Below are 26,966 nucleotides of genomic sequence, written 5' to 3' on the forward strand. Positions count from 1 at the left end.
TCAAGTCTATGTCTTTTATCTGGTTAAAGTATAGATCCAAGTTTTCTAGGATTGTTTGGAATGAATGGGTCAAATACCCTCTGTATATGATGTAATTGTTGGTGGGAGTGGTCCGTTTTTTGGGGCTTCCTCCTTGTTGTTTTGAATGAAAGCTTTTTTTCCAAAAAAAAAAAAATCATTTTATCTAACTCCTTAGATTTAAATAAATATCGGAGTCATATACCAAACAGAATCACTTCAATTCCAACTGATCACGCAACTTATTTTTATCTTCAAATTATTATGACCAGTTTGAGTTAAGTCAAACTACTATCCAATCATCATCATAGATCATGTAAGTTAGCTCTAAATTTTAATGTCACTTGAATAATGACCAGCTTTTTTTTTTCTTTTCTTTTTTTGAAGTGTACATAGGTTGTGAACAAGTATTTACCCCCAGTCCTTTTAATCTCAGCCATTCAATCATCATAGATCATGTAAGTCAGCTCTAAATTTTATATCTTGATATGACACGCATTTTGTCTATGTAACTAAAAGAGGCTTAGAAAAATATCAGGACATTGTGTTATCTTTTTGAAGTTTTGAACTGTATGAAGTTGATCAGGTTATGTAAGTTGAGCTGCATGCATTTATCGTAACTCGTAAGCATTTTTTTAATCATGGAGTTCATATTTTTCTTGGTTTATAATTTTCAGAATCTCCTGTTATCATTTGAGGTAAATTTAAATATTTTCTAAACATTCCAAAAGAGTAGGCAGTGTTGCAATGTGTTTCATTATTATAAAAAGTTCACAAGTAGATACTCTAGCAAACCATGCATTGAGCATCTTCATAGGACCTATCTTTGAAGAAGTAGCACTCTAGCTTGGCAGATTTCAAACATCACTGTAATCAACAATCGAAAACAACTACCGGCGGCGGCGGCAGTGGTTGGTGGCGAGTGGCGACGCACCTACGGCAGACAAAGGTACCTCGTCGACGATGATTATACTGTGAGCTGGCGGTAAGAACTCATGAGTTGTAAACAATAGTGAGTCCGTGAGTGAATAGTTTTTGTAAATAAAGATGAGTGGATCTTCATGTAATCATGTTGTAAACCTCTTAGGCCGGTGCTTATGAGGCGAAGCTTCTTGGAGCTTCTTGTTTGCCAACTCAGCATCACATCACTCAGGACTCTACTCAGGACACTCACTGTATATAAATAAAAGCTTCTTGAAACTTCTTATTACATTATCAATTATTTTATAATTTATCTCTCACATACAAATACACATATATATGTCTCACACATATATAAAATAAAAATAAAAAACATTGCGACCCCACCTTTTCAGCGTTTTCCATATTCTCCAGGAAGACTCTTGCTTGAAGGCTCTCATCAAAGACACCCACTATCTATAATGTTCAGCGGCTTCCAACCTTGAGGACGCACCTCAAGGACTATTATAAGCAACACCCTTAGGCCGGTGCTTATAGACATCTTTGGAGGAGCGTCCTCTGACGTGGAGAAGTTGGACTTCATCGGCAGCTAGCGTCCCGCGCCCTGCATCCGAACAAAAATTCTCCACCAAGAAGTTGGAGGACGGAGGAAAGGTGGGCCACATAGATGTTTTCGTTTTTTTTTTCTGGTTTCTAAACATATATATATATATATATATATGTCAATATATGTGTAGGTGGTTGTAAATTTGCAGGTAAATGGCTGAGGAAGATGACGCACATTTATAAATATATCATATAATAAGCAATTTTCATATTTACCCCTATAGTATAATATATTTATGAAATAACTCTTGAGTTTTAATAGTTTTTAATTTATCAATTTAGTCCCTAACATTAATTTATTATTATTCTTTTATTTATATTTTCTAAATTTTATTCATCTAAATATGTTTAATTTTATTTTTATTTTCTAAAAAAATAGTTATTTAATTTTATGTTTAAGTAATTGGAAATTATAAAAGAATTGATGATGTCGCGAAAAAGTTATGAAGAAGTTGTCCTTATAGACAGTGGAAGTCCTGAGTAATATGATGCTGATGTGACAGGAAAGAAGTTCTAAGAAGACCACCCTTATAAGCATAGGCCTTAGAGAAAATAGAGGTTTGGAAACCTCTTAGAGAATATGACGTGTTTAAGAGGTTTGAGCCTCTGGATCTGAGCCAAAAACAAACACTCAATATTTGCAAAACCTCTTGAATCTTCTTTTTCAGTTGGAACAAAGAGGTTATTTAGATATTTTCTTAAAAAACAAATGAGGCCTTATTTTTTTCCAAAATTTGAGCCCCTTTCTAAGTTATAATATTTTGGAAGTTGAACATTTTGTCAAATTGTTGTCGTTATTAGTAATTTCTTTTTTCTTTCAAGAAATGAGAAAGTATATAAATTATAAAATTTAGGCATTCCGCATTTATGATATTTGTATTTTTACTAAACAATTTTTTTTTCCATTCTAACTATTAACTCGCTCTTAAACATTTATATATATATATATATCTCATAATTTAAAAATGCTGAGTGTAGTTTTATAAAAATTCCTTATAATTTTATTTTTTTATTTATAGTACTGTTGGGCTTGAAATTACAGAAAATAAAAAAAAATATCTGAGGTTGACTAGTAAAAGTGTTCAATAACATCTCAAGGATATATTTATTAGGCCGCCTACATCATCAATTATTCCTTTTCGGATAAACTAAATAAGACTGAGCATAATTTTCCAAGTTTCGAACCATCCTAATTCTAATATCGAAAAGTGGTACCGAATGAGAAATGAGATCGAGACCGGTGTCTACTTTTATTTTTATTCACGATATCTGAGATTATGTTACCAGAAAATGCACCAAATGATAAATAAAACCGATACCAATATTGCATTTTGTAGATTTTCAATGAAAAACCTTCCTTTATTTTACACCAAGGTTTATGGGAAGTAAAAATTTGTTGGACTAACCTGTAATATAGAGCCCATAAGATAGGAAGGAGTGGTAAATTTATACCCAAACTTACCCAAATCATCTTCCAATCAAAATCCTCCAACTCACTACTACTCAATTCTTACCCAAATCACTGGCAACACATACCCAATTCTTATCCAATTTCAATTTCTTTTCAAATATTTTTTCCTACATAAATATATTATTAAAACTTAAACAAACATTACACAACACATAAAAAAACAATACATAATCAACGGAAAAAAAAACATACATAAAAATAAAAAGACTACAATTATTAAGGGAACAAACTAATCGTCGAGAAATGCCAAGTCTTGAGCCCACACATGTTCGGTGAGGTCATAACGAAGACGATGATGGATGTCTTCGTTTAGTAGCTCACCTAAGACGCTATCGTCGAACACCGGTTGGACCGGCGGGTCCATTATGTGAACCGGTGAGATTGCTCTGCCATCGCCTTTTATGATCATGTTGTGTAAAATACAAGCCGCATAAACATACTGTGCGATCTTGTCTTTGATCATGGGTCGAAGAGGACGCCTAAGAATTTTCCATTTCCCTTTTAGAATCCCAAATGCACGCTCCACGTCTTTCCTCGCCGCCTCTTGTAGCTTCTTGAATCTTTTATCTTTCGGGTTAGTAGGATACGGGTATGCTTTTACAAACGTCGAGTACTTGCTGTAGATACCGTCGGTTAGATAGAAACCGCGTATGTACTCTCGACCATTAACGACAAATCAAGTATTCGGGGCCGTGCCATTTCGCTCCGTGAGATACAAGTCGGATTGTTTCAACACGTTTATGTCGTTGTTTGAACCGGCCGCACCAAAATAAGCATGCCAAATCCACGTATCTTGAGAAGCGGTGATCTCAAGCATAATAGTGGGAACGCCATGGTCGCCTCTCGTATATTGTCCTCTCAAGTGTCTAGGACAATTTAACCACTCAACGTGTGTACAATCGATGCTACCAAGCATCCCCGACATGTGATGGTGTTGTTCGTGTTCCTCGAAAATGCGAGCAACCTCGTGTTGAGTAGGCCTACGTAAGTACTCTCGACCATACAACTTAATGATGGCGTCACAAAAATGGCCAAGAGACTCGCGCCCGGTTCAAGCGGCCATATGCAAGTACTCATCGTACTCGTCGGGCGGATTGCCCGTAGCGAGTTGACGTACCGCCGAGCATATTTTTGGGATCTTCCTAAAGCTTCTTTTCCTACGCGCATTGAACCCCTCTTGAAAATATGGAAAATTTGCTTCGATATTGTCGACGATTTTTAAAAACATGGTTTTCTCCATACGAAACTTTTTTCGAAGGTAAGCATCGTCGTATTTTGGTTCGTCAACAAACCAATCATTTAGTAGTATTTGATGACCGACTTCACGTTCTCGATTGACGTATCTACGGTGTTGAACGTCGTTAGAGTTTGCCGTGTCGTCCATCCATTGAACCGCGTTTTGCAAAAAGTGAACATCGGTCTCGGATGACGAAGTCGATTCCACAACGACAGCCCGCGATTCGGAAGATGTGGAAGACATTTTCAAGGTGAGGTGGTGATTATTTAGGTGAATGGAGAGAAAGGTGGGGTGGTGTTTGTATATAGTGATGAAGATAGTTGTATGTATATTGAAGATGGTTGTATGTATATATATATATTGGAGAAAAAAGGCTTTTTTTTTAAAAATCCGGTCTAACTAGCCATTGGGGGGTGGGGGGGGACCCACGCCTTTTTAACATTCAAAAACCTTACCCATCGATCGGTTACTTAAGCCGAATTCCTACCCGATTCACCATAGCCGAATGTTACCCGAAACCAAGGAGTGGTGTAGCCGATCGGCTACCATGTACCCGATGCCTTACCCGACGTGTACTCCCTCCTACCCAAAAAATACAATTATAATGTGATATGTCAAGTCGGCCTAAATCACCAATCATTTCCCGCTATCTTTTACCTAACCCCTTTCTTGTTTTTTTTTTTTTGGCGGCAAAAAAGTTTCTTCTTGAAAAATATCTTCATCAATTGATTACATAAATCTTGGAATTACAAGCTATGAATTCACGATAGCTGACTCGTATCTCTACGGCCGCCGTAGCCAGTGCCGTTTTTTCCACAATCGCGATTTGATTTTTAGTAAACCTGAAGAAGAAGAAGAAGTTGTTGGTTGATAGTAATTCAGAAAAACAAGTTTTGAAGAAGAATTCATCTTCTAAAGGTCCTTACGATCCCTCGAAACGAAACAGGTAAAGTTATCACCAATACTAGTATATATATATATATCGGAATAAATAAGTTTATTTATTTATTTAGTATTATTATTGTTGTTATTGTTGTTGTTGTTGTTGTTGTTGTTGTTATATTTTGAATAACGAGTTAGTAGTTAGCATTTAAGATACCACAGTGACATCCAATTGGACAGTATGCAGAGCTAACCACACATGTCTAGGATGAAACTAGGACTCTCGGAACCCCCCCCCCCTCCCCTCCCAACCCCCCATTAATCCACTCTTACAAATGTAGGAAGTGAAATTCGAATCCTGGTGGATTTCCCAAGGTCTATGACCTTACCAATGGGCCACCAACCCATTGCGATAGTATAGTTTAGTTTATTTATTATTGATCATTGAAATTGTTTCCATTAGTAACTTCTTAGATATTCGAGCAATCCCAATTGGACCAGGGGCGAACCGCCGACCTGGTGCTTGTAGGCCACATGAAATTTTTTGCATAGTGTAAATTTCAGTAAAACTTTAGGTTGTGTTTAGTTGTAGAAACTGTTTTTTAATTTAGTTTTCAATTTATTGAAAAAATAGATGGGTTTTCCATCTCTATAAAAAAAAATCAAAATTTTGAAAACGCGTTTAAACTTAAAGTATGTTACGACCGTATCCCCATAAGACCATCAAAGAATGTTGCTTTTTCTGAATTTGTTTTACATTTTGTGGACATAGCATGAGATATACCCTTACATTCAATGTAGTATTGTTCATTAGATATCTTCTCATAAATTTGGTTCTCTGGAATTATGATACAAGAACATTGACAGATGGTGTCAATTTTTAACGCAGATACTTATCATGGGATGACTATTTTATGGCAATTGCATTTCTATCAGCTGAGAGATCCAAGGATCTTAACAGGCAGGTTGAATTTTTTCTCTTGATGTGTCAAAGTTTGTTGAGTTTTAAATTGTGTACACCATTTTCTATCTTAACCTTTTCTCCATTGACACCCGGTTCACCTCCACTTGTGCAAACTTTACATAGTTTTTTACAGAAATCGACAAAACACTTGATGTTTTGTTGTATTCCTTTTTCAGTCTAATGTAGTCATTTTCTTAACTGCTTTGAGTCAGTTATTATTTTAACTTTTTTTTTTTTTTTTTTTTTGTTGTCGCTTTGTTGGTCTGTCAGGCTGTTTCTAATTTTGTACTATTATTTTATGTAGGTAGGGGCATGCTTAGTTAGTCAAGATGATATCATACTCGGTAAGAATTTCTGGATATACCAAGTTCTATATATATTTTTGTAATATAAGTATTTCTAGAGAAATGTTATGTACCCAATATATGCAAACGCTTGTACTATCTTACCATAATTGCAAGAATTTGATCTATGTTGCTGCTTTCAACAACAAAAACCATACTTTAGTTTATGCCAATGTTGATTAAGTTAGAATAACAATCTAGATATATGCAAAATACACAGAGGTGCTTTTGTCAACATTTTACCTGTAATTTTCCCTTATTTTGACATCTGTATTTTTGATATAAACAGGCATCGGCTACAATGGGTTTCCGCGTGGTGGTTCTGATGACAAACTTCCATGGTCGAAAGTTAGTATTGTCTAAACTTAGTTTTTGCTAAGGTCCATTACTGATTAATTCTTTCTAATCTTCTTGGCCCCTTTCAGAAATCCAAAAATGGTGATCCTTTGGAGACAAAATATCCGTAAGTGCTGTAGTTACTTTCTTACAAAGTCTTTGGCTACATGTGTCTCACTTGCAGATGTTTGCTCGCTACATTATATTCTTGCTAGATTACCTTTTCCTTATCTCTACTAGTTTAGGATAAAATTATTTTGTGAAAATTTGTACTTGTCAACATTTGTACAAAGACTGCCAATCTTGATCCAAGTTGATTTTAATATCAATTGTCAGAGTACCGAAATGTAAGTTCAGTTTTGTGAACATTGTGCCAGGTGTCCTAGTCAGTATAAGTGGAAATCTGGGGAGAGTGGGCTTGAAATATATATCAAAATGAGCGAAGTTTAGGATGTGTCAAAATAGATTGGTTTTGGTTGGGTTGATCTGCCAATACTTTGTGCCCATTATATATTATAAACAGTAATACAATTTCATTATAAATACGGGCTATTATATGAATAATGATTTTTCTTTTTGTTAAAGTAAAGAAATGTAGGATGCCCTGAACACTTGTGCATGCTTTGGGGGGCTTTAAACAGTTCAATCTGTTGCCTTTTAGCTATTTTTTAAGATTAACTCATATGACACATATTAACAACATACAATGCAAATTCACTACTACAAAAATGACATATTCCGATGCCCAAAATCCGTCGGTAAAGGCCTTTGCCGATGGATTTTCGACAGATTTTGGGCGTCGGAAAAACAGGCGTGGGAAACCCATTTCCGTCGGAAATTTTTGTCGGAAAAAAAACTCCCGACGGAAATATCCATCAGAAATCTGTCGAAATAATTTTCTAGAATATAAGGTAGTCCGTCGGGAAAAAATAAAAAAAGCGACAGATTACCGACGAAAATGTTTGTAGGAATCACTTAGCTTTTGTGACATATTAGTGACAGAAATATAGTGACAGAATTTCCGACGGACATCATAGCCATAGATTTCCGACGGATTCCAAAAAAAATGTAAAAAAAAAACTATTTGTTTGTATTTTTTATTTTTCATTCCAAAACACTGGATATATAATTTTCATCTGATTTATTCCTACCATAATATATATATACAAAAAAATAAACAAAGCTTCTGATAGAGCAAAACAAGCATAAAACCAAAAATATTGAATGCAAAAGCAGATGCTTTATTAATCTGACAAGCAAGCCTTGAAATGGCAAAACAATGTACATAGAAAATAAGCCAACGAAAACAATAACGTTGAAAGTAAAATCTAAACAAAAAGGTTCGGTCTTCTAAACAAACTTCTAACAAATCAAGATCAAAGGACCTCTTCAATTTAGTTTGAATTACTTCCAATAGCTTCTTCATACCATTTTCTTTAATCTGTTTTTCAAAAAACAAAGCCAAGTTATAAGAAACTAGTTTAATTTAAATTACCTACATATAAAATTATTAATAGGAGTAATATATACAACATATGTACCAACATCACAATGACTATTCTTCATAAAGCTCTTCAACGTAGAACATGTCACCTTGTAAATCAAACAGCTGAAAAGCTTCACACCACTTCTGCGATCCAATCGACGGATAGTTGGCTTGGTGATGCCTTGGATGTTGTCAAAGAGGACTTTGTGATCTTGTTTTTCTCATACCTTTTATTTTTTTTATTTTATTAAAAAAAAAGGAGGATAAGAATGAATTGTGTGTGTGGTATTGAATTTGGGGGTGGGGTTCGGTGGTATTCAGATAAGAATGAAGTATGTTTTTGATTTTATTGATTGGGTGAAAATTTGTGTTTTTGTGAGAGATTGTATTTGACCATTGGATGACTATAGGTATATGTGGGGTTAAGAAATTAGAGCCGTAAGATTGTGATCCAGGGGGGATGATGGGAGATTTTTGATTGGTTGGAGTTGAGTTGTATATTACTAGGATAGGAATAGTAGTATTTTGTTGGTTTTTTAAGTGCTTAAAATTTTTAACAGCTTTGTATAATTTTACAAATCATGTTAAAACCAAAAACAAAAATGGAAATAAAATTAAAATTAAGTTTAACAAAAATCTAATAGGGCGATCATACAATGTATGTCAAATATAATGATACCTAGCTACCATTATTTTTATATTAATATTTGATAAATATCTTCAATTTAGTGTAACAACTAATTTTCATAATTTGTTTAATTACTATTTTGTAAAGTATACATTTAAATTTTTTTATTTTTTGATATGTTCAACGGTAGTTTACTATTACGATATGAATGGTAGTAATCTCTTTATATAACTAAGAGAGGATAGGTAAATGCTTATGTGGCTATATTTTTATACTAGACGGGTACTCCCGCGATGCGGCGGTAATGACGATAACAACGAAGGTGTGGCTACGGCGGTAGTGGTGGCCGGATGTGCGGCGATGTGCGGCATTGAATGTGGTTGTCGTGAGGTGGTGAATGTAAATTAATTGATCTAAGAGGGGTTAATATGGTTTTTAAGGGTTAGAGGATATATGTTGTAATTTATTTTATTAAGAGTATTATAAGTAAACAAGTGAAAATGTTTAAATTAGTGAATAAAGAAGATGGATAATATGGTCATTTCAAGATCTTAATTACTTAAAGAAGTGGGAGTAGTTTACTTTATAGAGTAGTATAGATTGACAACTTAACATTGTTCCTATGTGTAAAATTGTAATTAAATCTGTACATTATACGGGTATTAAGATTATATATATAAATATAAAAATTAAAATCAAAGTTAAATATGAAAGTAAGTTACAATTCTATTTTATTTTTTTTCTAAAAGAAAATTCTAAAAACTAAAAGTTTCTTAAGAAAACCATTTACGTTAGATCAAGTGATCACCTATTTGTAACATCTTATATAGGGGGAAGGTTTCTCTTCAAAAGGTTTCAGTTTCGAGTCTTCCAATGACATCTATCTCAAAAGGGTACCCCTTAAGGGTAGATTAAAATTTGAAAAGAATAAAATATAAAGTTTATAACCTTTTTTTTATATCAAATAAATGTGATACTTGTATGTGATATTGTTTTTTTTATATACTTGTTTTTTCATACTATGTTTTCCATACTAAATATGATATTGTTTTTAACTTAAAAGTCTCTCTTATTTGTCAAAAGCTTCGTTTATTGTATTTATCTGGTAACTGGCCTAATGGGCACAATATGTATGAATGTATGTCTCTCTTAGTTATCAAAAGCTTTGTTTATTGTGTTCATCAAGTAATTGGGCCTAATAGGCCTAATATATATGTATATTAAAATGTATGTCTCTCTTAACTATCAAAAGCTTCATTTATAGTGTTCGTATAATAGGCCCAATTTGTATGTACATATGAATGTATGTCGCTCTTATCTATCAAAAGTTTCGTTTATTGTGTTCGTATAGTAATTTGGGCCTAATGAGCCCAATATGTATGTATTTGTGTATACATGTATGTCTTCAAAAGCTTCGTTTATAGCGTTCATATAGTAATTCAACATAATTTGATTCATCAAAAACGATATGAATTACTTGCTTAGCTTTCAAAAACTTCATCTATAGTGTTCATTTAATAATTGAGCTTAATTATATATACACACATCTAAACTTATCGATGAATGATTATAGGCCCAAACAATGACTTCAAAACAAAGGAGGTTTAAGGTCCAAATAGGCGAATTATTTGGATACGTGTCCCGTTAGGCCCAAAGATATGATAGGAAAACATATTGGGCCCATTACTCCTAATAAACGAACACTATAAACGAATCTTATGAAAGTTAGGAGAGACATACATACATACATACATACATACACACACACACACACACACACATAACACATGAGACAACAAACAATGTTTAAGGCCCTGTTGTTCATTCGAGTGTCACACGAACACACACGACCAAACAAATGAAAAAACATTTTTTAACTACGCAATTCGATTTTTAGTCGTAAACGAACTGACAGTTCATGAGCCGTTCGGCAAGAAGTTCGTTCGTGTTTATTTGTTTAGTTAAATGAAAGAGCATGAACACAAAAAACTGAAAATGAATATTTCTGACGGGTAAAATAATAAAATTGAAAGATGAATATTTCCGACGAATAAAATAATAGAATTTAAATTTTTATAGAATATTTCAGGCGGAATTCCGACAACTTTCAACCTCCTTCGAAATTTTCCGTCGGATTTCCGACAGATTAAAAAAGAAATTTTAAAATTTTTATAGAATGAATATTTCCGACGGATTTCCGACAGACTTTTAACTTCCGTCGGAAATCAGTCGGCTGTTTCCGACGAATTTCCGACATATTTAAAAAGATTTTAAAATTTTTATAGAATGAATATTTCTGACGGATTTCCGACAAACTTTTAACTTCCGTCGGAAATCAGTCTGAAGTTTCCGACGGATTTCCGACAGATTAAAAAAAGAAATTTTAAAATTTTTACACAATGAATATTTTCGACGGATTTCCGACAGGTTTGAAACTTCCGTCAGAAATCTGTCTGAAGTTTTCGACAACTTTCCGACGGTTTTAAGATGTCGTCGGAAATATGTCGGAAAGCTGTCAGAAATTTAAAACTATTAAACTTAAATGATGATCGGTCGCTATTCCGTCAGTAATCCGTCGTAAAATTCCGACAGATTTGTTTCGTTGGAAAAATCCGTCGGTATTCTTCAGTTTTGTAGTAGTGATTCTCATGTAAGTTGGCTGAACTTGCCACCTCTAGATTATGATGCTAATGTGGGTCGCTGATATGCTTAAAACTCATGATCAATGTGTATCGTTTATGCCTGAGTAATTTGGTAATAAAAGAACCTCTGCAATTACAAATTACGTCGCCATTTATCTGTTTCTTTACATGTTTAGACTCTGCAGAAATCATTTTTAATACTATGTATGAGTTGTTATGTTCATTAATTCTGAATTTTATCTTGGCAATATACATGTCTATACTTGTGTTGCGACTAAGTTTTTTAATTTTGCAGTTATGTTTGCCATGCTGAAGTCAATTGCATCCTGAACAAGAATCATGCATCTGCTGCAAGACAGGTTCGCCCAACTTTTTTGTGATTCTGTAACTTTTTTTCTTTCAGTGTTACCTTGTATCTGTGTCTGGCTGTATCTTTGTCTCTGTCTACTGAGCATAAGGCAGTAGTGAGTATATTTATAGGCAGTAGTGAGTAACTTTATATGATCCATTTTCTTTTGTGTATGCTGAATAGGTTTAAATATCATCTGTACGAGTGAAATGGGCATGTAGGATATGGGTCTAATGAGTCAAAAGTTGCCCAAAGTGCTATAAATAATCCTAAAATTCTTCAATATTTAGATCTGTAACTGAAGTATTGTATTAGTTAGATTTACTAATATCATAATTTATTAGATTATCAAGATTGAGGTTTCTAATCTTGATAATCTAATTTATTAGTGTATAACATACAAGCACCCCTTGAATGGTTTCACTTGGTTATTATTAGAAAGAAATAAACAAAAATAATGTACTTTAGCATCTCATTGTCACTTTGTACGTGAAATAAAAAAAAGAATTGTACCAACATCTTGTTCTTTGATTTGAAGGTTAGAAGACATCAGCCAAGAATGAATCAGATTTCACTCAGTTTTCACGAGACTTAAAACCTAATTTCCTGTGTTCATTTTCAAGAAGCCGACACGCTCTTCTTACTGGCCAACTCGGCTCAAGTAATATCCTTTAAGTCTTTGGTATCTTTTCGAACGTGTTGTAAGTATTTCTTCTTTTTCCGAATCAACGCCCAAGTTCCTGACTGTTCTCTATCTGTTCTCGGGGTTATGGGTTTGTAAGAGACTTATTGGGAAGAAACAATATGTTATTGGCATCTCTTAATTGATAACAAGCGTAGAACGAATGATATACACACACATGTATAGGGGTATATATATTAATAAATATATATATATATTGGCTTAAAAGTGGGAAGTTTCTTAAAACACATCCATGGCATGCTCTAGACCGGGTTCCAAATGCTTTGCTTGAAGTTGGGTCGTCCACCTGAATGGACCCCATGCTATACACACCTTATTATGATTTTAATGTGAAATTTTGGACAAAAGTGTATCACAATACAACTTAAGTTGCATCATACAGATACAACTTGAGTTGTACTATGATACAAGTTGAGTTGCATCATAGTGATACATTTTAAGTTATATTATGATACAATTTTGAAAAATATCAAAATTCTTATTGGACACATGTCATTATCTTTTATTATGTTTGTTAATGAAAACCAAACTTTTTGGTTCAGTTTTTGGTTTTTCCAACTACTGGACCAAACGGAACCGTACACGCCCCTACATTACATGTTAGGAACTACATATGCCATTTTTAGTTTTTCATATTATAAAACATATAGATATTTTCATATAGATTTAGAAACTTTAGAAACTATTACAAGGAAATACGAATTTTTTATGGCATCTCTTGAACTCCAAGTAAGCTTAAACCAATCGAAAAATAGATGAACACTAAAAACACAACTATAACCTTATTAGGTATATTTTGTGCAATCCCGGTAGCAATGCTCAATCAGTTGACACCATAAATACATCGATGTTTAACGTGGTTTGTTTTCTCCAAATGCCAAGTCTGAGCTACGTTCATCATTAGAATATGAAACTAATGGGACATCGTAAAGATCAGATGGCTCAACTTCTAGAACTAACCTCCTAGTCTCTTCACATGTTTGCTGTTGAAGCCAACGGTGAGGTAACTTCCTCATGCCCTCTAGCTCCATGGCTACTTCTTTCATTGTAGGTCTATCACGGCCTTTTGAACTAAGACATCTCTTTACCAGATTACCTATCGCTTGTAACTGCTCAAGAGTCCCTTCACGTAAGAGTCTTGGTTCAACAATTTCAAATAACCGGTTTTCCTCGATTGAATTGACAAAGTATGTGGCCAAGTTCTTTTCAGTATTGGTCCTGTCAACACCAATGGGCTTTTTCCCGGTTATGAGCTCTGTAAGGACCACTCCAAAGCTATAAACGTCGCTTTTTTCTGTTAGTTGACTTGTATTGAAGTATTCCGGGTCCAAATACCCAAGCGTGCCTTGGATAAGTGTGGTCACTTGGTCATGATCTAATGGGACTAACCTTGATGCACCAAAATCTGAAATTTTGGCTGTGTAGTTTTCATCTATTAGTATGTTGGTCGACTTGACATCCCTATGGATGATTGGCATAGTAGTTTCTGAATGAAGGTATGCAAGTGCACCAGCAGCTTCAATAGCTACCCTCAATCGATTATCCCAAGATAACCAACCTATTCCGCCGGATTTATGGTGGAGATGATGGAAAAGAGTGTTGTTGGAGATGAATTCATAAACTAGTACAGGGACTTCCTCTTCCAAGCAACACCCCAAAAGCTTTACCACATTTCGATGGTTGACCTGTGTAACTATCATTATTTCATTGATGAATTGCTCCGCTTGGCCACCACCATCCACTAGTTTAGATTTCTTTATCGCAGCTACACGTCCGTCACATAAAACTCCTTTGTACACTACGCCATATGCACCTCGTCCAATAACTTGGTCTTTAGAATAGTTATTTGTGGCTTTCTGCAGTTGTTGAGTGCTAAACAAAGCCATTACCTCATGAGAACCTACCTGTGAATTGAGCTTTTGTTTTAATAACACACCCCCGTTTTGCTCAAAGAACTTTTCTCGAAGCTTTGATAGCATCTTTCTTCTTATACCAAAGAAAAGCACCATCCCAAATAATATTGCAAAGAGGGCTAACACCATTGCTACATATGAATGGAATAGAAAAGCACTTAGAAAGCCTAGTCATTGTAGGCGGTTTCAGTCGAACATACTTTTTATAACTAGCATCATTGAAGATTAATTTCAAACAACTGGCGAAGGTGTCTCAATATTGTAAAGAGTTTTTCGCCTTAAACCACCATGTACTTTTCAGATACTTTTTTATCCCCTATAAAATGTCAATTTATCCTATCTAGGTCATTGATATAAGCTAAGATTGTCCACTTGGTTTGGAAACATAAGGACCTAGATAAGATAAGTTGACAACTTTAAATGGCCTAGTAGGGAATAAAAAAACTAGTAAGTTTTTAGTGAAAGACACTTACGAATATAATATATATATTTGATACTATTGAATTGAAATTGGAAAACACTTGAAAATTTATATCCATTTGATATTTATAGTTACTCTTGATTCTTGAGACACCTCTAGCTACATGCATGCTAGATTAGCATACACATATTTAATATTTTCATACTCTTATGAGAGAATATCACCTATAACGAATATGGTCCAAGAAAACTTAGAAGCTTTAGAAGAAGAAGCTTCCGCAGCTTGACAATCATTATGTGTTGTTGCATTACCAACAGTTCCCGGTTGACACGTACAATTGTAGCTCCCTAGAGTATTACTACAAATACCATAACAAGGGAATGTTCCTGGATCCTCACACTCGTCGATGTCTGACAAGAAATGGAGTTTGTTATGCACAATACAACCAAATATTACTAATTGAGAGCAAGAACTTAATTTGAGAAACATGTTCCATGAACACTTCCCGAGTTAGATTTCTATATATCTCTCTATATATAAGAGGCGATCCTTAAGACCATATATGATCCTATAATTTTGTCTTGTGCCACTTAGGATTTTATTCTCTGTGGCCTATATAGGCCCCACTAATCTACATCATATTTCATATCCTGTGGGTCTCTGTGGCTCCGTTTATAAGTACTGGTCACCCGACACATTTGAGTTTACCGCTGTTCTACAACATAACTTCTTATTTTTTTAACAGTCATAACTTATTATGTATCAATTTTTAAGGATTATATAGGATCAATGAATAAACTAAAAGTTTCTATAATTAAAAATATATACTTTTAATAGGAGTTAATGAAATATAAAATTTACGGTTTTAAGATGAAGCCTTTTATATGCACTTTAACAGGTGACTAGTGGTTACTCCTTGGAAACATTAATGCTAAACAAAGCCGTTAGGGCTTCGCATAAAAAGATTGTACATTTTCATATTAAAAGTCCACCCCTAAATTTATGGTAAGTGTACAACTATTTAATGTATAGTCTTCGTTAAGCTAAACTCTTTGTATTTTTATTGTGTCAACGACTCAACATGCATAAAATAGGTGGCTAGTGTTTACCCGTGCATTAAAAAGTTGTACTTTTATCCTAAAAAGTCAAGGGTGGACTTTTGATAAAAAGTACAATTTTTTCATGCATGTTAACGAGAGCTCCTAGGATTGTACTTTAGTATTTTTTTTCCTTCTTTATCTAACGCATTTTAAAGTACGGTCCGCTTCTCATAAGTTCCATTGAATTTTGTTCCAATTTATGAATCTGATATTATGTTCCTAAAATTGGTGAAATGATAAAGAAGATTAACTAAATGGAGAATTAATTGATGCATAATACGTTAGCATAAGTTTTCCCTACTGATTTAACAAAGAAACTTACCTTGGCAGCCTTGATCAAGATACGGGTTGCCCTCATAACCTTTGTCACATTTACATCTATAGCCTCCACCATCTACATCATAGCACTGACTGTTCTCTTTGCATTCCGTAGCCTGAGTGCAATTTTGGTCGCGTCTGATAACCCAATCGACCACAACTTGAACAGCCCCCTTGGCTCTCTTGTATAAGCCTGAACTACTAGATAAATCGCTGGCACCAAGAAACTTAAAAGTGCCTACGTCACCAAGGAACGCATAGCCACAGTCATTGATAGACCAAATATCACTGTGATTCCTAAATGAGTTGAGTGTAACATTGTAATATTTGAGACCTTTTCTTATAGATGTCTGACAACAGCCTTCCCCAGAACAACGCCCATCCGGTACATGCACTGGTCCACTGCATATTCCAATACAACCACTAGAATAATCGTCGTCTACCCCTGTGATCAAAGCATAATCATCACACCCAATGACCGTGAACGTATTCTTCTCAGAGAAAGTGAATGGATCAAACGCTAAGTTAGTAAAATAATTATATTCATTAGTTACAGTTCCATTATTCGCGTAGCATTTATAGCTAACTCCAGTGTTAATGCGCAACTCTGAATCCGAAATGTTGTATATTTCAATGTTGCTTGTGCTTGAATACAAGAATAACTTAGGGGGTTGTTCGAGCGTGTCACAAATCAAGTTGAATGTGTCATCTATGGAACAACCTGTGTCATTGCCAATTCCAAAAGGGTAAGGAACCGTAACATCGAAGAGTTGGGCTTTGATATGTTTCTCATATAACTCGAGTTGGAACCTCGAAGAGTTCCTAAAGATATTGTTGTATAAGGTAATGTAAAGAGACACATGATAATGATATGAAGAAGCATGTTTCTCATTTCTATCTAGCTTGTTTATGAGGGTTTTTTTTTTCCTCGTGTGATGTGTGTGTTAAGTTATTCAATATCTAACAGTTTTCAGTGCAATATATAGAGTGGCTGCAGATAAGTAGTATACCCAACACGTACAAAGGGGATGTAAGCGGACAAGGTCTTTTATATTTAGGTTACCTAGACAGCAGATTCGAACATGAGACCTCGATCTTGCAAGAATATATAGAAAAATATATAGAAATATCAAGGTTGCGAAAGTCGCTAATCGTTCTGAGGTCGGTCGACAAGCGAGTTGGGAGTACTCGGGTGTATGCGGTGATTACTCGGGGGTCAAAGTGGCCAAGTCGGAGAGTACTCGGAGTAATCGGCCGACTCGACACCCTACCTTGTAGCGAATACTCGGAAAATACGCGGCTCTACTCGGTGAGTTTTACAACAGTGAGAAATATATAGAAATATCTTTATATTTGTCCACGCTAACTTTTTAGGTAGCGTGGACAAATGAGGTGTGACAAAATAATTATGAAAGTTTACACTAAAAAGTGTGCACTAAAAAGTGTGAACTTTTTTAATTCTACACACTTTTTAGTGTGAAGAAATTTCCACCAACTTTTATTTATATATATTTTTACACACAAAAAAACGTGACAAATTTTTTAATTTGTTTACACTTTAATAAAAGCGTGGACAAATTAATTTTTTTTGTTTGTAGTGATAAGATAAGGCTAATATTTCAAACCTTACGTTTTGTACATTCTGATTTTATTATTATTCAGATATATTTATTGAAAAAGATTTGATAGGTACTCTATTAAAATTTTGCGCTGACTGGCATCAACTTGTGTTATGGTTCAATGACTTCGGATTTGACCGTTTAATCGTTTAGAATCATTCAATGAAACACTTTTGTTTATCCTGTCGTCTATATGAAAGATTTTGCATAGTTTTTCTTTTAACGACAAATTTAGCCTCAACGGTACGCCTCTTCATGTACTCAATTCCAATTCCAAAGGAAACATATGTTGTGAATAGCGAGATTGGGTCGAAAAGCGAGTCAAGTGCGTCGTTGGCACATGGTGCGTTAGACATGCCCTCATATGCATTATGATTTTATCGCCTCAAATCATGGATATAATTCCCTCAAACAACAGCTTAACATGTCATGTTGTGAATTGTGATTATTATCGGTACAAAAATATGTGGAGTCTTCATGAATCCGTTTTTCTATTTTATTAATGTTTATTCTCTCATAAAAATTCAACATAACGTATAAGTTGGTTTAAATCTAAAGGATGCTCAAAACATGTGTAAAACTTCCAACACTAGGTGATATGGACTACTTTTGGGAGCTATGACAGCCTTTTGGTTGTTTAGTGGAGGAGACTCCTAATATTACAAAAAGTCGTCTCAAAAAAGGCACTTAATTTTCTAGTGAATGATGTGCAAAAAGGGTCATCCAATTATTCGTTTTTACTCTTGTAGGCCATCAACGTAAACATTATTCCATTTCATTTACATAACACCTTAAAAAACAAAAAAATTCCCTTCATTCATTTACACTAGAGTACCAATTAATCTACTCCTTCATATACGAGAAAAGATAAATATATAAATACATCATTCTCCTTAATCAAGTTCCATTTTTTGTATATAAACATGAGAAGACAATAAATGAAGTTAGCAACTTGGAGAAGTGGTAATGGCATCTACCCTGGCCAAACTTTCCAAAAACTTTGTTTTGAATAATAAATAAATGACTGTATGATCGTATTGAGCTCAAGTGTGTGTTTAAGTGTAGTAGAAGAAATGATAGATTTTTTTGGAATTAGTTTCCTGGAATGTAACTAGCTTTGACCGAATATCTATAGTAGGAAAAAACTAAAGTTATGTGTATTGTATCTAAGCAACTTGAAAAAATGTTTATTGTATGTAAGAAAACATACGTGGCAACCATATACAGGTGTCACTTGTCAGATTTTAATTGGTTGAAACAAAATTCTTACATACAATAAACATTATTTCAAAGTTATTTACATACAATACACACAACTTTGGTTATTTCCTACTATAAACATTCGTTCAAAGTTTCTTACATTCTAGTAAACTAATCCCATTTTTTTTCAGATACAATAGAAAAGAAGAATGCATAATAACTCTCAGCTCCTACTATAAACATTCGTTCAAAGTTTCTTACATTCTAGTAAACTAATCCCATTTATTTCCTACTATAACAATCCCATTTTATAGTTTCTTACACAATCAAGCTTCCAAGTCCTTAGAACCTAAACAAACATCACATAATCATTAATCATTTCAACACATATACTAAAAATATAATGAAATCACTTCCAACTCATTACGCAACTTATTTTTACCTTCAAATTATTATGACCTCACTTGAACAATTACCAGCCAATTTTTTTTTTTTAAGTGTACATAGGTCGTAAACGGGTATTTACACCTCAGTCCTTCTAATCTCAGCCATTTAATCATCATAGATCATATAAGTACTTATCTACCAATAAACTATAACAGGATTGCAATATCCTTTAATCGACATGTGGCGTTGTATTAAAACGACAAGTGTCCTCTTAGTCATATTTATTAAACAAATAATTTTAGTTAAAGAATTCCTTATTTAATTCGTATTTAAACTATATATTTTTAGAGATATGTTAATTACTTTATCATTTTATCAGTTTATAGGTAAAGATATTTAAACTTCAATCTCTCATCCTTACAATTTGCATCAAGAACGTATTGCATATTTAAAGAATGCTCTTTAGTGTTTTTAATGTGTATAGGTTTAACGTATGGTATAGTATAGGAATCAAAATATATATTCAGGCTATGCTATTTTTTTTTACCATTGATTAATCCAAGATTTACTTATTACATATTCATTTTAAAGATAACTCAAAAATAACTCTAGAATTAAGTAAACATTTTATTTTATGATTATAATGAGAACGATTGTATTTAATTTAGTTTTTCTTTATATTTTCAAACTTTCATAAATATTTTTTATTTATGTTTTGTTTCTAACGTCTCTAAATTACAAACTCATTGCTTATAATGTATACACAATCAAATCATATGTCCAATATATATATTTTTATCAATTCGTACATCATACGAGTATTAGTACTAATATATTTATATATATACGGGTGAAATATATATCTAATCTCATTCCATACTATCTATAATCTATATCTATACCTATAAATCTATATCTATATCTATAATACCTTATAATAAAGGAACCCACTTTTTTAAATCTCAATTAAGGAATTGAACTACCTATAATACATCTCTTATTTATTCATTAATTTAAACAACTCTATCTAATATACATATAATACCTTTAAATCACAACCACTCATTTTCTTCTCTCTCCTCAAATCTCAACCACTCATTTTTTTTTCTCCTCCACACATCATTTTATTCCTCTAATTCATTCAAAATATTTTATCTCAAAAACCGTATATCGATAAGTTATAAAAATTATGTTGGTGTTCTTAAAATTTCATGTTAAGTTCTTTCATTAGAGATGTCATTCAATATATTTTTGACGAATTTTTAAATCCGATGGCGGAGCCCGTACGGCTAAGGCATTTGGCTATTGATGGTCCAAGATTGCACAACTTATGTTTTATTTAGAATACTAGACAGAAAATAAGTAAGAAAGTAAACAACAAGAACAATGTTAAGTTCAATTGCAATACATCAATGCAAAGATAATCATATGTATCATTGATTAAACGATGAATACATGGTTGATCTTACACTTGACTTACAAGAATACAAAAGAACACAGATAATTGCTTAGTCTAGGAAGATAAGAAAAACATAAGCAATTACACACTTTTAGACGGCTAGACGCACTTAGCACAATGAGGCTGTGTTACTTTATATAGGGGAAGACATGAGTCAACACAGCCTGTTTTGATTGTGACTTGATGGTGGTTGTCGACTTCCAATTGGCTCATGGTACTTGAATCATGTGCCTATTGTCTTCTATACCAAATCGGGTAAGAGAGAGAGAGAACCCTTGCTTTGGTCCCAACATGTACTTATACCATTCAGGGCAAATTACAGTTAGTTAACCACCATGTGACCTTTTTGTCTTTGTCTAGTTTGAATATTTCCCGCCAAGACAAGCTAGCTCAGCATGCATCCCGCTGAAGATGTCTCTTCGTCTGCTGACAAATTGTTAGGAGACTTGCTGACGACATGTTTCAATTTTCAAGTCTCCTTCAGCGAATTCCAGACTTAACAATCTCCCCCTATTAGTTGAGGAGACTTGCTGGATGACAATTATTTTTAGACATATAAGTGAATATGAGCTGAAGACGTCTTTTTATATCATGGAGTGAATTACAAGTTGAGCATAAAGCTTTTACAAAATAGACATCTAAAGATTAGCTGCCTCTATCTCCCAGGCGTCTTCCTGCTTGGCAATTCTAAGTACTGGATCATCTCTTCTCGCTGGCTTCATTAGTTCCTCATCAATCCTGCTGATTACTGAGCGAGCACTGATCATCTTAGCAAATCTTCTTCTGATGCTGATCAGGAAACCAGTGGATGCTTGCTCAATTTCTGCCAGCCTGAAAAAGAGTTGATCATTCCTAAAGTTTTGGAAGAAAATGCCAGCAGGTTCTTCAAGAATTTTCCCTTCTTCAAAAGAACACCTGGGAGGAAGCCTTAGATTTAATGCTGCATCACCAGAGATAGGAGGAGGGTCAGCAGACAAGGGTTGTACAACAAGCTTTCTTTTTGGGACACGCCTGCCTGCTGAGGAGGATACAGCTGCTGAAGACCCAAAGACTGCCCTTAGCATGGGAAGATCTGCCTTGAACTTTGTTTCAAACTTCAGTGCCTTTTCAAAATAACTTCTCAGCATCCCCTGAAGTTGTTCATAGCTGGCAGCCTTTTTATCCTTAATGATCGTATAGATCTCATACCATTCTGAAGCCCCCAAGTTAGTTACTTTTACATCTTCAATCTTGGTTGGGACACTGTGCCCTTCTTTTAGGAACTTCAGATTGGTTTTCGTTCCCATGGCAGCTTTGTGAACTTCTACAGCAGTTATTTTCTCCTTCCTCTTTCTATCACTCATGATTTTTATCCACTTGGCCTTCTCGCTCTCAAACTTTTCTCTTTTTTCTTTCAATCTTTGTTCTAAGTCAGCTTGTGTCTGTCTGTAGAGAGCTTGAGGCCCACTAGTGGTTAGCAGCATTCTTTGCTCCCCATCCATCTCATCCTTCTCCAAGAGGGCCAGCTGCTTGATATAATCAAGGTTTTTCTTCTCATTTTCCTTGTTAGCTTTCAGCCTATCCAGCTCCTCCAGGGCCTCCTCTTGAGTCTTTCCCTCAGCAGTGATTGATAAGACATCAATGACTTGAAATTGATTTCCTGCTGGGGATGTGATGGATGTATTCTGTGCACGAGGACTCATTTCCTCTTCAACTTGGGGAGCTTCAGTAACTATCAGTTGTTGCTCCCCTTCAGCAGATGTTTCTATAGCCGTCTCCCCCTCAACACTAGCAGGGAGAGCATCAGTCCTTGTCTCCCCCTCAGTAACAGCAGGGGGAGAATCCACCTTTTCTTCGCTGGCGGCCACTGTTTCCATTTCATCAGTGGCCGCTGCATCATTTTGTTCATTTACAATCTTGTCAGCTGAAGCTTCATAAATGTCATTGACAGCGTTATTTACTGCTTCACTGACAAGTGCCATGACAGCAGCATCTACTTTCTCCCCCTTGGAGGTAGTATCATTAACTACTACCTCCACCGTTGCTGCCGGAGCAGCCTGCTGCTGAAGAAGTTGGGACAGCATCTTCTTGATATCCCCAACTTCTTGCTCCAAGTTTTGTTGGCACTTACGATCTTCCTCAGTAAATGAAACTTGAGGAGGAGGGAGACTGGCCACAGTGGTTTCCAAGGCCTTGATAGCCTTGGTGTTTTCTTCAACCTGGGAGGTAAGACGAGAAACCAGGTTGGCCACTGTTTTTACTTCAGCAGCAGCTGAATCACTACTGCTGCATGCTTTTTGAGCTGAGAACCGTACAGCAGGTCCCATTTTGCACAGCGATCGAGAAAGCCCACGAATGACCTGCTGATCCTTTTTGATAGAGTTTGTATAGGTGCGAAGTTTTTCTTGATCAGCAGCCATAGATATAGATTTATCTTTTATTGTCTCAATGCTGGTAGTGTTTTCATTCTGCTTGCTGTACCAGTTCTCCAAGATCTTCACCAATCTGTCATCTTCATTAGTTTTGAGTTGTACAGCGATTGTGGCAGCCTTGGTGAGATCGTTCAGTTGGTGTTCAACTCTAGTCAGCCTGTCAACGATTTGAGAATCGACAGACATGACTTGAGGTTGTACCTCAATTTCTTCAGTATTAGCTGCTGCATTATCATCAGCAGCAGCTTCTTGAGTACTTTCGTTAGTTGCTGCTACAATGTTGTCAACAGCAGCAACTTCTACATTTTCGTTTACGGCTGCTGCTTTTTCACCAAGCAGCCTCTTCATCCACCTCCATATCACTTGCTTCTATTTCATCAGCCTGGATGGAGGAATCCAGCTGGAACTCATCCGCTACAAATTCTCCCAAGTCCAGATCACTCTCATCATTATCATCCCCTTCAACATTTTCACCTTCCTCGACACCACTACCTTCAACAGCCATTCCTTCTCCAGAGACATTTAGAGGGGTAGGGGAACCGGGTGCCTCAGCTTCAGTGTGTTGTATCACCAAAGCATCATCGGCCGTAGATTTTGTTGTCTCTAGCAACACCTGTGATATGGCTGCTGACAACGACTCAGAGGGTAGAGAAGAAGAGGGAATGATTAATTCGGTTGACTCAACTCTAATGGGCTGGGGTGGCCCTTGATCTTCACCAACCTCGCCTACAGAAGTTTGAGGTGGCTGCTTGCGGTTACCCTTTTTCTCGTCAGCAGCCTTTTTTGAGGCTGCTGATGGGCTGGCTGGGTCTCTTTTGTCCTTGGGCAGTGAGGACTTCTTAACCTTAGTAGTTTTGCCCTTTGATACTCGCTGCTGCTGTTTTGGGACAGCAGCAGGAGGTGAAGTGGAAGAAGAAGAAATTGTTTTGGTTTTCTTGGAAGCTTTGGAGGTTGTTGGGGGGATTATCAGCATACCAGCTCCAGCAGGGTTAGGTCTATATACATTAGGGTATACTGAATAAAGTACCTGTTTCATTTCAGGGGAAAGCACAACATACTTGGCATCAAATTGTTCAGGGTCACAAGCAGGAATCTTGTACACAGAGCTTGCAACCCTGGGAGAGAGAATGAATTGAGCCCCTTCAGGGAGATACTTTTCCTTCAGCTCCCTTTTGAAAATCAGTGAGAGAAAGCGAGTGAAGGGGACAGAGTTTGATCTGTTCTTGATGGTGACCTTCCCTTTTAAATCTTCAAAAATTACGCTGGCAAAGTCAATGTTGTGACCATTTGCCAGCGCATAAATCATCTGCATTTGTGCAGCAGTGGCCTGATCAAAAGAGCCACTGTTGCCACCCAGACACTGAATTACATGGGTGAACAGTAGCCTCCAAACACCAGGCAGATATTTCTTCTGTGGGTTGCTGTGCACAAGTTGTGCAGGTTCAGTGTTGGTCCCATACCCAATGGTTAACAACCATTCCTTCCATACTCCAATGGGGACCAACTCCACATATGGATGCTCTTCCGATTGTTTGGGAAGACGGAGAGCATCCCTCAATGATTCTACCGAGATGGAGATAGTATGTTCTCCTTTCAGTACAGTTCCAGTGATGGTGCTACTGGCAACCTTGTAATCACATGTCCACCAAAACTCTCTAAGGAGGTGGACACACATTTCTTTTGGGTCCGAGTAGATGGCCTTTCTGGCTGGGCATCCCATAATGAAATCCAACATGGAGAAGTACCCTTTTATTTTTGATGGGTTCTCTACAGATCCCAGATAGTTATTGGCCTTAATGACCAGTTTTGATGCTTGAAAAGATACTTGATTAGAAGGATTTATGCCTTCATTATCAAATACCTTGGAGTTGAGATAAGAAATGTTTTGTTGTTCTGATGAAGAAGTCATTTTTGATGTAAGTGATGAAAGTTTTGAGTGAATGAATATTACAAGGAAATGAGAAAGATTTAAGTGAATATGAAAAGTTTGAGAGGATGTGAAAGATTATTAGAAAGAAGTGAACGTAAGAGAGGGTGAAAAAGAAGAGATTTACATATATATGGCATGGATATGGGTCCCATAACTGTAAAAGTGAGTTGTGGTGGGTACTCTCTTTCATACGTGGCAATAAAAAAAATTATTTTGAATTAAAAGGACACTGTACCTGTATACGTATGAGAGATGTATGATGTGACCAGATGAACCACGATTTCAACTGCACTCGAGTTCATACGGCGTATACAGTGTACAAGTAGCCCATTTGGGAGTAAATCGAGGTAACCGTTTGGGATATTTATATAATATTATATTAACAAAAATACGTAGTGGAATACACTCAGATATCTAGAGGTATCCACTGAAGGGTTGTACAAAATTTAAAAAAAAAAATAAAAAATGGTTACCAAGTTTTGATCAGCACCTTAACAGAATTAAAAGAGGTAGATGCTGATGAATATTGAACAATTTTTGGCAAATTGTCAGCCATCAACGGATTTTAGACGTCTTTACCAGCAGCCGTTTTTGCTGCTGGACTAGATAGGGACTTTCAGCACCCTATTACTTTTGTTATGCTTTTTCCCAAAGCATCAGGGATCAACGGATTTTAGACGTCTTTACCAGCAGCCGTTTGCTGCTGGACTAGATAGGGACTTTCAGCACCCTATTACTTTTGTTATGCTTTTTCCCAAAGCATCAGGGATCAACGGATTTTAGATGTCTTTACCAGCAGCCGTTTGCTGCTGGACTAGATAGGGACTTTCAGCACCCTATTACTTTTGTTATGCTTTTTCCCAAAGCATCAGGGATTAACGGATTTTAGATGTCTTTACCAGCAGCCGTTTGCTGCTGGACTAGATGGAAACTTTTGGCTTTCCATTGCCTTTATTTTGCTTTTTCCCAAAGCAGCAGGGATCAACGAGTAGAGTGAAGAGCTCGCTGATAAATTTGACTTAAGAAGTCGCTGCTCATCTTCATAAAAGGAATATGGACAGCAAAACATGAGTGATCATGTTAAATTTGTAAACTCACCATTTAACATGCCCAACCTGCTGACGAGATCTTTGAATCTCTTTTCATCTAGAGGTTTAGTGAAGATGTCAGCAAGTTGGTCATCAGTGGGGATGAAGTAAATATCAACATCCCCTTTCATGACATGATCACGAATGAAGTGATACCTAATGTCAATGTGTTTGGTTTTGGAATGCTGAACAGGATTATGTGTGATAGCAATAGCGCTTGTGTTATCACACATAATGGGGATTTTGGAAAAATTTAGGTCATAGTCAGCAAGTTGGTTTTTCATCCAAAGAACTTGTGCACAACAACTTGCTGCAGACACATACTCAGCTTCAGCAGTGGAGATGGAAACTGTATGCTGTTTCTTACTAGACCAACTAGTCAGCCTTCCCCCCAGCAGTTGACATCCACCACTGGTACTTTTCCTGTCTAACATGCAGCCAGCATAGTCAGAGTCAGAGTATGCAACTAAGTCAAAGGAAGAATCCTTGGGATACCAGAGACCTAAAGAGGAGGTCCCTTTGAGATATTTGAA

General features: G+C 35.7%; 3 protein-coding genes, 2 long non-coding RNA genes and 1 pseudogene across 5 annotated transcripts; 2 read left to right on the forward strand and 4 right to left on the reverse strand.

Moving 5' to 3' along the window:
* Window positions 1–377: 377 nt before the first annotated feature.
* LOC122606628 lies at window positions 378–2,402 on the forward strand. Its single transcript, XR_006324966.1, has 3 exons — window positions 378–476; window positions 865–1,593; window positions 2,049–2,402. It is a non-coding gene; the product is annotated as an uncharacterized LOC122606628 (long non-coding RNA).
* An 843-nt stretch (window positions 2,403–3,245) lies between these two features.
* LOC122608784 lies at window positions 3,246–3,941 on the reverse strand. The gene is made up of 2 exons (XM_043781870.1): window positions 3,733–3,941; window positions 3,246–3,633 (listed from the first exon to the last, which is right to left on the reverse strand). The coding sequence occupies exons 1-2, from the start codon at window positions 3,939–3,941 to the stop codon at window positions 3,246–3,248; spliced, it is 597 nt and encodes a 198-aa protein (XP_043637805.1).
* Window positions 3,942–4,067: 126 nt separating this feature from the next.
* On the reverse strand, window positions 4,068–4,496 carry LOC122608785. The gene has a single exon (XM_043781871.1). It carries the CDS (start codon window positions 4,494–4,496, stop codon window positions 4,068–4,070), a length of 429 nt encoding a protein of 142 aa, XP_043637806.1.
* Window positions 4,497–5,086: 590 nt separating this feature from the next.
* LOC122608786 (deoxycytidylate deaminase-like) lies at window positions 5,087–12,715 on the forward strand (the record flags this gene model as incomplete). The annotated part of the gene is made up of 7 exons (XM_043781872.1): window positions 5,087–5,199; window positions 6,025–6,100; window positions 6,404–6,443; window positions 6,733–6,791; window positions 6,869–6,906; window positions 11,831–11,894; window positions 12,423–12,715. Coding segments are annotated over 7 exons (447 nt in total), but the record flags the coding sequence as incomplete, so codon positions are not given.
* On the reverse strand, window positions 8,000–8,647 carry LOC122607621. The gene is made up of 2 exons (XR_006325071.1): window positions 8,321–8,647; window positions 8,000–8,220 (listed from the first exon to the last, which is right to left on the reverse strand). It is a non-coding gene; the product is annotated as an uncharacterized LOC122607621 (long non-coding RNA).
* Window positions 12,716–13,240: 525 nt separating the features above from the next.
* Window positions 13,241–17,262, reverse strand: LOC122607711 (annotated as a pseudogene).
* Between the last annotated feature and the right edge of the window lie 9,704 nt (window positions 17,263–26,966).

Source organism: Erigeron canadensis, chromosome 7, assembly GCF_010389155.1.
Source record: "Erigeron canadensis isolate Cc75 chromosome 7, C_canadensis_v1, whole genome shotgun sequence".
NCBI lineage: Eukaryota > Viridiplantae > Streptophyta > Magnoliopsida > Asterales > Asteraceae > Erigeron > Erigeron canadensis.

Excerpts from the sequence above, each read along its gene's own strand:
- LOC122608785 (XM_043781871.1), bottom strand. The coding sequence starts at position 4,496 with ATGTCTTCCACATCTTCCGAATCGCGGGCTGTCGTTGTGGAATCGACT.
- LOC122608784 (XM_043781870.1), bottom strand. The coding sequence starts at position 3,941 with ATGTCGGGGATGCTTGGTAGCATCGATTGTACACACGTTGAGTGGTTA. Across the intron at positions 3,634-3,732 it reads GTGTTGAAACAATCCGACTT|CAAGTACTCGACGTTTGTAA; the intron begins GTATCTCACGGA and ends CGGTATCTACAG.